This window comes from Blennius ocellaris (assembly GCF_963422515.1).
Source record: "Blennius ocellaris genome assembly, chromosome: 4".
NCBI classification, from domain to species: Eukaryota; Metazoa; Chordata; class Actinopteri; order Blenniiformes; family Blenniidae; genus Blennius; species Blennius ocellaris.
The window spans coordinates 1-15,000 of NC_137653.1; the positions used below are offsets into that span (position 1 = coordinate 1).

General features: G+C 52.2%; 2 protein-coding genes across 2 annotated transcripts in view; both read left to right on the forward strand.

Moving 5' to 3' along the window:
• Positions 1-644: 644 nt before the first annotated feature.
• smpd4 (sphingomyelin phosphodiesterase 4) lies at positions 645-7,168 on the forward strand (the record flags this gene model as incomplete). The annotated part of the gene is made up of 8 exons (XM_080495320.1): positions 645-911; positions 986-1,076; positions 2,602-2,699; positions 2,780-2,943; positions 3,452-3,657; positions 5,479-5,709; positions 6,137-6,397; positions 6,688-7,168. Coding segments are annotated over 8 exons (1,639 nt in total), but the record flags the coding sequence as incomplete, so codon positions are not given.
• A 920-nt stretch (positions 7,169-8,088) lies between these two features.
• The window catches only part of mcm2 (minichromosome maintenance complex component 2), a 15,696-nt gene continuing 8,784 nt past the window's right edge, over positions 8,089-15,000 (forward strand). Inside the window, 8 exon segments of the mRNA XM_080494985.1 lie at positions 8,089-8,119; positions 10,667-10,860; positions 11,709-11,881; positions 12,477-12,607; positions 12,679-12,817; positions 13,298-13,395; positions 14,327-14,448; positions 14,842-15,000. The exon segment at positions 14,842-15,000 is cut by the window's right edge and continues 49 nt beyond it. Coding sequence (XP_080351111.1) covers positions 8,114-8,119; positions 10,667-10,860; positions 11,709-11,881; positions 12,477-12,607; positions 12,679-12,817; positions 13,298-13,395; positions 14,327-14,448; positions 14,842-15,000 — 1,022 coding nt within the window. The 5' untranslated portion in view covers positions 8,089-8,113.

Here is a 15,000-nt window from a genome sequence, read left to right on the forward strand (position 1 = left end):
TGTGTGTGTGTGTGTGTGTGTGTGTGTGTGTGTGTGGCAGCTTCGCTCCAGGAGCAGCAGGTGAAGGAGCGCCGAGGTCACAGTGTAATCTGATTACTCCAGGGTGAGCTGAGGTCCAGTCAGACCCCCTCCCACTGGGGGGTCCAGCATGAGGGCCCCTAACGTGTCCACTGGGGGGGTGCTGGTCTCTACGGAGCCACAGCCGCTAGCAGCAATGCTAATGAGTTAGCGTTAGCATGGAGGCGGTCTAGAGAATGTTCTAGAAGCTCTGGACAGGATTGAAGAGAACCTGAGGAGGGTTCTCAGGAGGAACACTTTAGTGGTGCTGGTCCAGGTCTGGTCAGGTCCAGGTGAGGTCCAGGTCTGGCTCAGGTCAGGTCCAGGTCCAGTCCAGGTGAGGTCCAGGTGAGGTCAGGTCCAGGTGAGGTCCAGGTCAGGTCCAGGTCCAGTCCAGGTCAGGTCCCGGTCTGGCTCAGGTCAGGTCAGGTCCAGGTCAGGTCCAGGTCAGGTCCAGGTGAGGTGGAGGGTCGTGGACCAATCAGAGCTCCTCCTGACCTCGGGGCTCCGCCCCCTGCTCCCAGCCTGTGCTGGTTGGCTGCTGCTTTCACTGGTGAAGCTGCGTCGTGATTGGCTGCTGTCTTCAGAGCTGCACTGGGTGGAGCGGGGTGGGGGCTGGGGCAGGGGGGGGGGGGGGGGTCCTGGGGGCCCCGGTGGCCCCCCTGTGACGGTGTGTGTTTCCAGGAGCCCTTCAGCCCCTCGGAGGAGCACGTCCTGGTGGTGCGCCTCCTGGTCAAGCACCTCCACGCCTTCTCCTGCAGCCTGAAGCCGGAGCAGCTCTGCTCCCCCTCCCCCCCCTCCTCCCCCTCCGCCCACTCACACACCCACCCCAGCCCCCTGGAGGAGTTCAAGAGGTCAGTGAGGTCAGAGGTCAGAGCCCCTCCCCCTCCACCCAGGAGCCGTTGGTGACGGAGTCTGTGTCCTGCAGGGTGGTGGTGCAACGCTTCGTCCAGCAGAAGCTCTACCTCTTCCTGACGCACTGCTTCAGCCACTGGCCGCTGGACGCCTCCTTTAGAGCCGTGAGTCTGTAGAGCATCTTCCTCCTTTAGAGCCGTGAGTCAGTAGAGCATCTTCCTCCTTCAGAGCCCTGAGTCTGTAGAGCATCTTCCTCCTTTAGAGCCCTGAGTCTGTAGAGCATCTTCCTCCTTTAGAGCCCTGAGTCTGTAGAGCATCTTCCTCCTTTAGAGCCCTGAGTCTGTAGAGCATCTTCCTCCTTTAGAGCCGTGAGTCTGTAGAGCATCTTCCTCCTTTAGAGCCCTGAGTCTGTAGAGCATCTTCCTCCTTTAGAGCCCTGAGTCTGTAGAGCATCTTCCTCCTTTAGAGCCGTGAGTCTGTAGAGCATCTTCCTCCTTTAGAGCCCTGAGTCTGTAGAGCATCTTCCTCCTTTAGAGCCCTGAGTCTGTAGAGCATCTTCCTCCTTTAGAGCCGTGAGTCTGTAGAGCATCTTCCTCCTTTAGAGCCCTGAGTCTGTAGAGCATCTTCCTCCTTTAGAGCCCTGAGTCTGTAGAGCATCTTCCTCCTTTAGAGCCCTGAGTCTGTAGAGCATCTTCCTCCTTTAGAGCCGTGAGTCTGTAGAGCATCTTCCTCCTTTAGAGCCGTGAGTCTGTAGAGCATCTTCCTCCTTTAGAGCCCTGAGTCTGTAGAGCATCTTCCTCCTTTAGAGCCCTGAGTCTGTAGAGCATCTTCCTCCTTTAGAGCCCTGAGTCTGTAGAGCATCTTCCTCCTTTAGAGCCCTGAGTCTGTAGAGCATCTTCCTCCTTTAGAGCCCTGAGTCTGTAGAGCATCTTCCTCCTTTAGAGCCCTGAGTCTGTAGAGCATCTTCCTCCTTTAGAGCCCTGAGTCTGTAGAGCATCTTCCTCCTTTAGAGCCCTGAGTCTGTAGAGCATCTTCCTCCTTTAGAGCCCTGAGTCTGTAGAGCATCTTCCTCCTTTAGAGCCCTGAGTCTGTAGAGCATCTTCCTCCTTTAGAGCCGTGAGTCTGTAGAGCATCTTCCTCCTTCAGAGCCCTGAGTCTGTAGAGCATCTTCCTCCTTTAGAGCCCTGAGTCTGTAGAGCATCTTCCTCCTTTAGAGCCCTGAGTCTGTAGAGCATCTTCCTCCTTCAGAGCCGTGAGTCTGTAGATCATCTTCCTCCTTTAGAGCCCTGAGTCTGTAGAGCATCTTCCTCCTTTAGAGCCGTGAGTCTGTAGAGCATCTTCCTCCTTTAGAGCCCTGAGTCTGTAGAGCATCTTCCTCCTCTAATCCAGATTATAGAGCATCTTCCTCCTGGAGGCCGGATTATAGAGCATCTTCCTCCTGGAGGCCGGATTATAGAGCATCTTCCTCCTGGAGGCCGGATTATAGAGCATCTTCCTCCAGTAGTCTGGATTATAGAGCATCTTCCTCCTATAACTGATGTAACTTCAGCTGGATTCATTGACTAGATCAGATTTCCAGTGCTAACACTGTGCTAGCAGCTAATGCTAAGGGAAGCTAAGCGGTGAGGGTTCCTCCAGAGAACCGGTCCAGGTGTTCAGGCTCAGGTTGACCTGAGGTCCTGGTTCCAGGTGTTGGAGACGTGGCTCAGCTACATCCAGCCCTGGAGGTACACCGGAGACAAGACCAGCGTCCAGCCGGACCACAACAGAACCGTCCCGGACAAGTGGTGAGTGGTTCTGGTTCTCTGGTTCTCCGGTTCTCCGGTTCTCCGGCTCGCTGGTCTCTAACGGCGGTCCTCTCTTCCAGGGAACCCTTCGTTCACGAGAACCTGCTCCTGTACACCAAGCTGTTCCAGGTGTTCCTGAACCGGGCCGTCAGAACCGACCTGGTCAACGCCAAGAACGCCCTGATGGTGTTCAGGGTGGCCAAAGTCTTCTCCCAGCCCAACATGGCCGACATGGTGCAGAAAGGTGAGGGGACCCTTCTGCTCGTAACACCGGGGGAGGACTTCCTCCTCTCCTCTCCCTCCTCTCACTCCTCTCCCTCCTCTTCCTCCTCTCACTCCTCTCCCTCCTCTCCTCTCCCTCCTCTTCCTCCCCCCCTCCTCCTCTCTCTCCTCCTCTCCCTCCTCTTCCTCCTCTCCCCCCTCCTCTCACTCCTCTCACTCCTCTTACTCCTCTCACTCCTCTCACTCCTCTCACTCTTCTTCCTCCTCTCACTCCTCTCACTCCTCTCACTCCTCTCACTCTTCTTCCTCCTCTCACTCCTCTCACTCTTCTTCCTCCTCTCACTCCTCTCCCTCCTCTCCTCTCCCTCCTCTTCCTCCCCCCCTCCTCCTCTCTCTCCTCCTCCTCTCCCTCCTCTTCCTCCTCTCCCCCCTCCTCTCACTCCTCTCCCTCCTCTTACTCCTCTTCCTCCTCTCACTCCTCTTCCTCCTCCTCTCCCCCCTCCTCCTCTCCCTCCTCTCACCCCCCCCAGGTGAGCAGCTCTTCCTGGAGCCAGAGCACGTCCTCCACCACCGCCAGCCCCGGGGCTACCTCACCCCCAGCCAGGGGGGCAGCTTCCTGTCGTCACGGCAACGTGTGGTGACGGACATGGCGTTCCGGGTGAAGAGCCACGTTTTCTCCCTGGAGGGGCAGGACTGTCAGTACCAGCAGATGTTTGGCCCCGAGCTGCGGGGGGCCGTAAGTCCACTGACCCGGGTTACCTCAACCTGACTTCTAAACTCAACCTGACTAACTCAACCTGATTAACTAAACCTGACTAACTGAACCTGACTAACTGAACCTGACTAACTGAACCTGACTAACTGAACCTGACTAACTGAACCTGACTAACTGAACCTGACTAACTCAACCTGACTAACTCAACCTGACTAACTCAACCTGATTAACTGAACCTGACTAACTCAACCTGACTAACTCAACCTGACTAACTCAACCTGATTAACTGAACCTGACTAACTGAACCTGACTAACTCAACCTGACTAACTCAACCTGACTAACTCAACCTGACTAACTCAACCTGACTAACTCAACCTGACTAACTGAACCTGACTAACTCAACCTGACTAACTGAACCTGACTAACTCAACCTGACTAACTCAACCTGACTAACTCAACCTGACTAACTCAACCTGACTAACTCAACCTGACTAACTCAACCTGACTAACTCAACCTGACTAACTCAACCTGACTAACTCAACCTGACTAACTGAACCTGATTAACTCAACCTGATTAACTCAACCTGACTAACTCAACCTGACTAACTCAACCTGACTAACTCAACCTGATTAACTGAACCTGACTAACTCAACCTGACTAACTCAACCTGACTAACTCAACCTGACTAACTCAACCTGACTAACTGAACCTGATTAACTGAACCTGACTAACTCAACCTGGTTAACTAAACCTGACTAACTGAACCTGACTAACTAAACCTGACTAACTGAACCTGATTAACTGAACCTGACTAACTCAACCTGGTTAACTAAACCTGACTAACTGAACCTGACTAACTCAACCTGATTAACTGAACCTGACTAACTCAACCTGGTTAACTAAACCTGACTAACTGAACCTGACTAACTCAACCTGGTTAACTAAACCTGACTAACTGAACCTGACTAACTCAACCTGATTAACTGAACCTGATTAACTGAACCTGACTAACTCAACCTGACTAACTGAACCTGATTAACTGAACCTGACTAACTCAACCTGACTAACTCAACCTGACTAACTGAACCGGGTTAACTGAACCTGACTAACTGAACCTGACTAACTGAACCTGACTAACTGAACCTGGTTAACTGAACCTGACTAACTGAACCTGGTTAACTAAACCTGACTAACTCAACCTGACTAACTGAACCTGACTAACTGAACCTGATTAACTGAACCTGATTAACTGAACCTGATTAACTAAACCTGATTAACTAAACCTGACTAACTGAACCTGACTAACTGAACCTGACTAACTGAACTGGGTTAACTGAACCGGGTTAACTGAACCTGATTAACTGAACCTGATTAACTGAACCTGACTTCTAAACTCAACCTGACTAACTCAACCTGACTAACTGAACCTGACTAACTGAACCGGGTTAACTGAACCGGGTTAACTGAACCTGATTAACTGAACCTGACTTCTAAACTCAACCTGACTAACTGAACCTGACTAACAACCTGACTAACTGAACCTGACTAACTGAACCTGACTAACTGAACCGGGTTAACTGAACCGGGTTAACTGAACCTGATTAACTCAACCTGAATAACTGAACCTGATTAACTAAACCTGACTAACTGAACCTGACTAACTAAACCTGACTAACTGAACCGGGTTAACTGAACCTGACTTCTAAACTCAACCTGATTAACTGAACCTGGTTAACTGAACCTGGTTAACTGAGCCTGACTAACTGACCCGACTGTTGAGGACAGACTGAACCTGACCCTGGTGTGGTCGGGCTCAACATACCCCGACTCTCCCTGCAGGTCCTGAAGCTGGTCCAGATCATCGCTCAGGCCCGGCAGACGGCCAAGAGGATCTCGGACCAGTCCAGCGAGGCGGCCTCCTCCGCCTCCTTCCTGTCCTGGTTCGGACTCGCTACGCCCGACCTCAACACCACCTTCAGCGGCGCCGAGCCGGAGGACAGCGGGGAGTACCTGAAGAAGACCCACGAGTTCCTGGACCGGGCCCTGGAGAACCTGTGCCACATCTTCAAGGTCTGCCTCACTTTGTTATTAGAGCTTCACCAGGGCAGTGAGGAAGAGGAGGGACCAGGGCAGTGAGGAAGAGGAGGAAGAGGAGGGACCAGGGCAGTGAGGAAGAGGAGGGACCAGGGCAGTGAGGAAGAGGAGGGACCAGGGCAGTGAGGAAGAGGAGGAAGAGGAGGGACCAGGGCAGTGAGGAAGAGGAGGGACCAGGGCAGTGAGGAAGAGGAGGGACCAGGGCAGTGAGGAAGAGGAGGAAGAGGAGGGACCAGGGCAGTGAGGAAGAGGAGGGACCAGGGCAGTGAGGAAGAGGAGGAAGAGGAGGGACCAGGGCAGTGAGGAAGAGGAGGGACCAGGGCAGTGAGGAAGAGGAGGAAGAGGAGGGACCAGGGCAGTGATGAAGATGCGGTGTTGACCTGCCCGTCCTCCCGTCCTCCAGCTGAACCAGGGACACCTGAACCAGGTGTTGTCCACCCTGGACTGGTCTCAGGACGAGGGGACCAGCAGGCAGCTGCCGGACTGCGTCCCGGGGGGGGAGGGGCTGGTCCTCACCGAGCTGGGCCGCCGCCAGCTCATCAACGGGCTGCGCCGCTTCGACCTGCGTTACCAGGGCGACCCGGAGCTGCAGCCAATCAGGAGCTACGAAAGCGCGCTGCTGGTGCGGCTCCTGTACCGGGTGTCCTCGCTGGTCAACGGCAGGGTGAGTGGGGGGGGGGGGGGGGGGGGGCACTGTATATATATATATCAGTAATAATAATAGTACTAATAGTAATAGTGTACTTGCCCATGTATAAATATATGTATATGTACATGCCATATGAAATATCTGCTATAATATAGGTATGAATGTGAGGTGACGGAGGCTCTGACGGAGGTGGAGGAGTTAAAAGTGTGGTTTCCTGTCTCGTTCCTCAGAGCAGAACGCCGTTAGCTCGCGCGCTAGCCCCCGTAGCAACGCCAGTAACACGCCGTCCCGGTTCTGTCCCGCAGTTCGGGGGTCACATGACCGCCCTGTGCTCGCGCCCGGACCTGCTGGGCCGCCTGGGGCGCCGCTTCCTGACGGACGCGGCGGGCGCCGCCCGGCTGAGGCGGAGTCCGGCCGGCCGCTACACGGCGGAGCGGAGCCGGCGGCCCCGGCTGAGCCTGCGGGTCCTGGCCAGCTACCGGACGCTGCTGCTGCTGCTGCTCTTCTACCTGCTGGGGGCGCTGCTGAGCCTGGGGCCCGGGGCCAGCTCCCTGCTGCTGCTGGCCGCCGGCCTGCTCTACGGACTCTTCATGACGCTGTTCGCAGACAAGCTGCAGACCCACTGACCCAACAGGAAGTTCTAACCGGGGTCCCGGGCGGGGAGCCGCTCTGACCGCTGCACGCCGCTTTTATTTTGGCTTTTTGCCTCCAGGACAAAGTGCTGAAACGCCACGGACCCAACAAAGTTTAGATTTTTGTCCGAAAAACTCAATAAACCTGTTTTGCACTCGTTTTTATTTCGTTTCACTGTTTGTGTTTCTTTCTATTTAACAACAAGCTGCTGCAGTTCCACTGTTCTCCTGAACAAGGGGGCGTGGTCTGGAGCTGGCGACGTCATCAGTAGACTCATATGACCATCCATACATTGTGAGGGTTCCTGTTGGCTGCTGAGATAGGCCCCGCCCCCTTGATGACTCGTCAGTAACGTCACTGGAAGAGATTTAACATTTTCCACTTTTCAAATTTGCATTAAAAAAATGCCATTAAAACTTCTAGTGTCGCTTTTGTCAGGAAAAAAGAAACGGATGTGAAAAAGAAGGAAAAGGTGGAAACTTTTTTTAAAAATGCTCAAACTGCTGAAACAGTTGGAACCTCAGTGGCTGAAGTGGGAAAAGAAGGAAAAAGCTATAAATAACCATGAAAGGTAAATATTTCTTAAAATATCTTAAGTAATTTCATGAACTGTGTAACTTTTTTCTTTATGATAATTCATGTTTTGTCGCTCCAGAAGAATTATTTGGATTTAAAATCCTGAAAACATCATAAAGGCCGCAGACATTATTTATATTTTTACATATATATAAATATATATATATAGAGAGCGAGAGATTTAATATTGATACTTTGTTTACTTGATACTTCACATATATGAAATCAATAATTAAACGACTCATCTCGTTCTGATCCTGAAGCTGAAGGTTTCTTTTCAAAGACGCACCGCAGCCAATCACAGCGCCCCAAAGTTTCCCGGGAAAACGAACGACACGTCACGAGCTCCTCCTCGGCCGAGGCTCGTTCCCACACAACCCGCCAATCACAGAGCAGGACGGCGGCCTTCCGTTTGAATATTCATGACTTTTCGCGGGCTTCTGGGGTCACGTGCTCAGTTCGCGCGAAAAGCGAGTCTCGGCGGAAGAAGAAGCAGCAGCAGCAGAGACACGAAGAGCAGCGATGGCGGTGAGTGGAAACGATCCGAGCCTCAGCGGAACTCGAGCGAAACGATCCGGAGACGAGCTGCAGGGAACGAAACGGAACTAGAAGAGCGTTAAACCAGGTTCTGGCTCGAGCTTTCACACTTTAGTGGTGAAGCTCGTGCAGAGTTCCACTGCGACCATAACAATGACCGCGGGCCGGAGGAGTACTGCGTTACTCCTGGAGTACTCCTGCAGTAGTACTGCAGTACTCCTGCAGTACTACTGAGGATTAATTCTTTAAAACCTGCAGGCTGAGGTAAACTGGTAGTGACAGAAGAATCAAAGCTGAACTCGGCAGTGAAAGGGTTAAATGTAAAGTAACGCGGTTTCGCCATGAGGTCTGGAGAAAACCTAGAAACACGTTTAACATCGTCCTGCATTAAAATCACGTTCTAACTCTAGAAGTCACTGCACTTCTGTTCCACCTGCGTTCTTTTACATCGAATCGTCTTGTTGTTTTTCATCTTTCTGGCAGAATCTGAAAAATAAAGTGTTTCTCGTTTTGTGAGTTTAGAATTTTCACGTAAACAAAGAACGACTCCTGAGTTAGTGAAGGTTTGTTTTCGGTTGTTTGTGTCAAACATCAAAACCACCAAGATTTCCTCAGAATTCCTCTTTTAAAAGCGTTTTAGTGTTTCTGAGTAGAAAGTCTGAGATGAAGCAGAAGCCTGGATCTTGTTGAGCCTCAGTTTTAAAAACTTCCACGACGATACGAGACGATTTCTGCAAAAAATGTAATTCTTCATTTTCTGTAGTGAATGTTTGTTTTTGTTCAATTGACTTTCTTGGTCCAACAAATCAGATTTTCTTGAGGTTGAAGACTTTAAACAAACAAGACGTTGTCCTGAACCGCATCATAATAATAATAATAATAATAATAATAATAAAGGTCCAGACCAATGCTGCTTGCAGCTTTAATCCTTATTCTTCTTCTTCTGGTCCTGGAGGTGAAGGTTTGACTCCAGAAGCAATAAATTGGGTTAATAGATGGAGCTGTTCTCCACCTGGTGGCCAGAGGGGGCGCTGGTTCACGTCTGTTGTCTGGTTCACGTCTGTCTCACGTCTGTTTCACGTCTGTTGTCTGTTTCACGTCTGTCTCACGTCTGTTTCACGTCTGTTGTCTGTTTCACGTCTGTTGTCTGTTTCACGTCTGTCTCACGTCTGTTGTCTGTCTCACGTCTGTTGTCTGTCTCACGTCTGTTGTCTGTCTCACGTCTGTCTCACGTCTGTTGTCTGTTTCACGTCTGTTGTCTGTCTCACGTCTGTTGTCTGTCTCACGTCTGTCTCACGTCTGTTGTCTGTTTCACGTCTGTCTCACGTCTGTTTCACGTCTGTTGTCTGTTTCACGTCTGTTGTCTGTTTCACGTCTGTCTCACGTCTGTTGTCTGTCTCACGTCTGTTGTCTGTCTCACGTCTGTCTCACGTCTGTTGTCTGTTTCACGTCTGTTGTCTGTCTCACGTCTGTTGTCTGTCTCACGTCTGTTGTCTGTCTCACGTCTGTCTCACGTCTGTTGTCTGTTTCACGTCTGTTGTCTGTCTCACGTCTGTTGTCTGTCTCACGTCTGTCTCACGTCTGTTGTCTGTTTCACGTCTGTCTCACGTCTGTTTCACGTCTGTTGTCTGTTTCACGTCTGTTGTCTGTTTCACGTCTGTCTCACGTCTGTTGTCTGTCTCACGTCTGTTGTCTGTCTCACGTCTGTCTCACGTCTGTTGTCTGTTTCACGTCTGTTGTCTGTCTCACGTCTGTTGTCTGTCTCACGTCTGTCTCACGTCTGTTGTCTGTTTCACGTCTGTTGTCTGTTTCACGTCTGTTTCACGTCTGTTGTCTGTTTCACGTCTGTCTCACGTCTGTTGTCTGTCTCACGTCTGTCTCACGTCTGTTGTCTGTCTCACATCTGTTTCACGTCTGTTGTCTGTTTCACGTCTGTCTCACGTCTGTTGTCTGTCTCACGTCTGTTTCACGTCTGTTGTCTGTTTCACGTCTGTTGTCTGTTTCACGTCTGTCTCACGTCTGTTGTCTGTCTCACGTCTGTCTCACGTCTGTCTCACGTCTGTCTCACATCTGTTTCACGTCTGTCTCACGTCTGTTGTCTGTCTCACGTCTGTCTCACGTCTGTTGTCTGTCTCACGTCTGTCTCGTCTGTTTCACGTCTGTTGTCTGTTTCACGTCTGTCTCACGCCTGTTGTCTGTCTCACGTCTGTCTCACGTCTGTTGTCTGTCTCACGTCTGTCTCATGTCTGTCTCACGTCTGTTGTCTGTCTCACATCTGTCTCACGTCTGTTTCATGTGTCTCACGTCTGTTGTCTGTCTCACGTCTGTCTCACGTCTGTTGTCTGTCTCACGTCTGTCTCACGTCTGTTGTCTGTCTCACGTCTGTCTCATGTCTGTCTCACGTCTGTTGTCTGTCTCACATCTGTCTCACGTCTGTTTCATGTGTCTCACGTCTGTTTCACGTCTGTCTCACGTCTGTCTCATGTCTGTTGTCTGTCTCACATCCGTCTCACGTCCATTTCATGTCTGTCCCCCCAGGATTCCAGCGAGTCGTTGCACATGGCCACCAGCCCCAGCCGGGCCTCCAGGAGGGGGGACCTGACCTCCAGCCCCGGCCGGGACCTGCCCCCCTTCGAGGACGAGTCTGAGGGTCTGCTGGGGGAGGGGCCTCTGGCCGGCGGGGACGAGGAGGACGGGGACGGCGAGGACCTGATTGGAGACGGGATGGAGAGGTGACGGGACTTAAACACTTCCGGTCTGATCCGAGTTTTAAAAACGTGACGAAGTTTCATGAAAGTAACTGACCTTCCAGTGTCGCTTACTTTTACTGGCAGGTCTGTCACTTCCTGTCACTTCTGTCACTTCCTGTCACTTCTGTCACTTCTGTCACTTCTGTCACTTCCTGTCACTTCTGTCACTTCTGTCACTTCTGTCACTTCCTGTCACTTCTGTGACTTCCTGTCACTTCTGTGACTTCTGTCACTTCTGTCACTTCCTGTCACTTCCTGTCACTTCTGTCACTTCTGTCACTTCCTGTCACTTCTGTGACTTCCTGTCACTTCTGTGACTTCTGTCACTTCTGTCACTTCCTGTCACTTCCTGTCACTTCCTGTCACTCCTGTCACTCCTGTCACTCCCTGTCACTCCCTGTCACTTCCTGTCACTTCCTGTTGACATGCTTTTGTTAGAAAGTCGCTAAAAGAACATGGAGGACGAAATAATAAAGAAATACACCATTAGATGAGTAATTGAATGTTATTAATTAATTTAAATTGGGATTAAATGTGTCATTAATGAAATAATACCAATTAATTGTAAGTAAAAAAAAAAAACACCATTTAATTATTGAATTAATTTTATCTGCCGAACGTCACAGTTGCTTGATTCTTTAATGTATTTATTATTTAATTGAGGACATTTCGTGGTCCAGAAGCTAGGAGGAGTGTGAAGCTAACGGCTGTGCTGCAGCGCCCCCTGCAGACCGGGGGTCGGTCCTTCAGGGGGCGGGGTTTGAGCCCGTGACCTGGTTGTGGGCGTGGTGTTTGTGTGGCGGCCTGACGGCGTGGCTCCGCCCCCCCAGGGACTACCGGGCCATCCCCGAGCTGGACCGGTACGAGGTGGAGGGTCTGGACCTGGACGACGAGGACCTGTCGGAGCTGTCGCCCGGAGCGCGGGCCGCCGCCGAGGACGCCATGAGGAGGCGGGACCGCGAGCGGGGCGTGAGCGGCAGGCTGCGGCGGGGGCTGCTGTACGGTGAGGACGGCCGGCGGTACGGTGTCGCCGGGGCAACCGGTCGCCATGGAAACTGACCAATCAGCAGCTTCACTGCGAGAGTGAATCTCTGATGAGGGGGCGTCGCCACTTTAATCATGTGTAGCATGTAGCATCAGTGGTGTGTGAGCCTGATAGCATGTAGCACCACTGGTGTGTGAGCCTGAAACTCTTTAGCATATAGCATGTAGCATCAGTGGTGTGTGAGCCTGATAGCATGTAGCATCACTGGTGTGTGAGCCTGATAGCATGTAGCATCACTGGTGTGTGAGCCTGATTGCATGTAGCATTACTGGTGTGTGAGCCTGATAGCATGTAGCATTACTGGTGTGTGAGCCTGATAGCATGTAGCATCACTGGTGTGTGAGCCTGAAACTCTTTAGCATATAGCATGTAGCACCAGTGGTGTGTGAGCCTGAAAGTATATAGCATGTAGCATCAGTGGTGTGTGAGCCTGGTAGCATGTAGCATGTAGCACGGCTCAGACTAGCGTGTTGAGCAGTTACACTACAGCCTCCCCAGGAGGACGTCTCGTCTCCACCCGGCTGACGAGCCTGTCTGTCTTTTCGTCCTCCAGACAGCGAAGACGAGGACGACGAGCGTCCGGCGGCTCGGCGGCGCCGCCTAGCAGAGCGAGCGGCGGAGGGCGTGATGGACGGCGAGGACGAGGAGATGATCGAGAGCATCGAGAACCTGGAGGACATGAAGGTGTGTGTGGACACCCACACGTCTTTGGCCTTGACTGTGTGTGTGTGAGACGTGTCCTCCTCGTCCTGCAGGGTCACACGGTCCGGGAGTGGGTGTCCATGGCGGCGCCGCGTCTGGAGATCTACCATCGCTTCAAGAACTTCCTGAGGACGCATGTGGACGAGAACGGACACAATGTCTTCAAGGAGAAGATCAGTGACATGTGCAAAGGTCTGTCTCTGTCTGTCTCCGTCTCTATCTGTCTTTTTCTGTGTTTCCGTCTCTGTCTCACTGTGTGTGTCTGTCTGTGTGCCTCTCTGTGTGTGTGTGTGTGTGTGTGTGTGTGTGTGTGTGTGTGTGTGTGTGTGTGTCTCTGTGTGTGTGTCTCTGTCTCACTGTGTGTGTGTGTGTGTGTGTGTGTGTGTGTGTGTGTGTGTGTGTGTGTGTGTGTGTGTGTGTGTGTGTGTGTGTCTCTGTCTCACTGTGTGTGTGTGTGTGTGTGTGTGTCTCTGTCTCACTGTGTGTGTGTGTGTGTGTGTGTGTGTCTCTGTCTCACTGTGTGTGTGTGTGTGTGTGTCTCTGTCTCACTGTGTGTGTGTGTGTGTGTGTGTGTGTGTGTGTGTGTGTGTGTGTGTGTGTGTGTGTGTGTGTGTGTGTGTGTGTGTGTGTGTGTGTGTGTGTGTGTGTGTGTGTGTGTGTGTGTGTGTGTAGAGAACAAGGAGAGTCTGGTGGTGAACTACGAGGATCTCGCTGCTCGAGAACACGTTCTGGCTTATTTCCTCCCTGAAGCTCCGACTGAGATGTTGAAGGTCAGAATCCTTTGATCCTTTGATCCAGAAGCTCTGTCACGTTTAACCTGCAATTAGAACTAGAGCTACACCGGTAGAGCACCATTAGAACTAGAACTGCATTCGGTCTCAGACCCTGGTCTCCCTCAGACCCTGGTCTCCCTCAGACCCTGGTCTCCCTCAGACCTTCGTCTTCCTCAGACCCTCGTCTCCCTCAGACCTTCGTCTCCCTCAGACCCTCGTCTTCCTCAGACCCTCGTCTCCCTCAGACCTTCGTCTCCCTCAGACCCTCGTCTTCCTCAGACCCTGGTCTCCCTCAGACCCTCGTCTTCCTCAGACCTTCGTCTCCCTCAGACCCTGGTCTCCCTCAGACCCTGGTCTCCCTCAGACCCTGGTCTCCCTCAGACCCTGGTCTCCCTCAGACCCTCGTCTCCCTCAGACCCTGGTCTCCCTCAGACCCTGGTCTCCCTCAGACCCTGGTCTCCCTCAGACCTTCGTCTTCCTCAGACCCTCGTCTCCCTCAGACCCTCGTCTTCCTCAGACCCTCGTCTCCCTCAGACCCTGGTCTCCCTCAGACCCTGGTCTCCCTCAGACCCTCGTCTCCCTCAGACCCTGGTCTCCCTCAGACCCTCGTCTCCCTCAGACCCTGGTCTCCCTCAGACCCTGGTCTCCCTCAGACCCTGGTCTTCCTCAGACCCTGGTCTCCCTCAGACCCTGGTCTCCCTCAGACCCTGGTCTCCCTCAGACCCTCGTCTCCCTCAGACCCTGGTCTCCCTCAGACCCTGGTCTCCCTCAGACCCTGGTCTCCCTCAGACCCTGGTCTCCCTCAGACCTTCATGTCTCCCTCAGACCCTGGTCTCCCTCAGACCCTGGTCTTCCTCAGACCCTGGTCTCCCTCAGACCCTGGTCTCCCTCAGACCCTGGTCTCCCTCAGACCCTCATCTCTCCCCAGGTTTTCGACGAGGCGGCGAAGGAAGTGGTTCTCGCCATGTACCCTAAATACGACCGGATCGCCCGGGAGATCCACGTCCGGATCTGCAACCTTCCCCTGGTGGAGGAGATCCGGTCGCTACGGTAACGCTCTGGAACCTCTGGTCACTAGATGTTCTAGATGTTCTAGATCTACCTTTTATTGCTTTTACACACAAACATGAAGTTTTCAGCAACATGAAGTCAACTTTTTATACTTTTGTTTCCCGTTTTCAATCTTTTTTTTTGTATTTTTGATCATTTATATAACGTATATTAATAATATATATTTATATCAGTATTTAATCTTTTTTTATCTTTGCTATTTAACTTTTTTTATTCTTTACAGGCAGAAAACTTTAGTGTTCATGGAGTTAAAGTCCAGTGACGTAGAGACTTAATGTTGATCTGAGCTCCGGGCGCCCCCTGGTGGCAGGTGGAGGCAGTGTGCTCACCGTGTGTGTGTGTGTGTGTGTGTGTGTGTGTGTGTGTGTGCAGGCAGCTGCACCTGAACCAGCTGATCCGGACCAGCGGCGTGGTGAGCGGCTGCAGCGGCGTGCTGCCGCAGCTCGCCATGGTGAAGTACGACTGCAACAAGTGCAGCTTCGTCCTCGGGCCGTTCTTCCAGACGCAGAACCAGGAGGTGAAGCCGGGCTC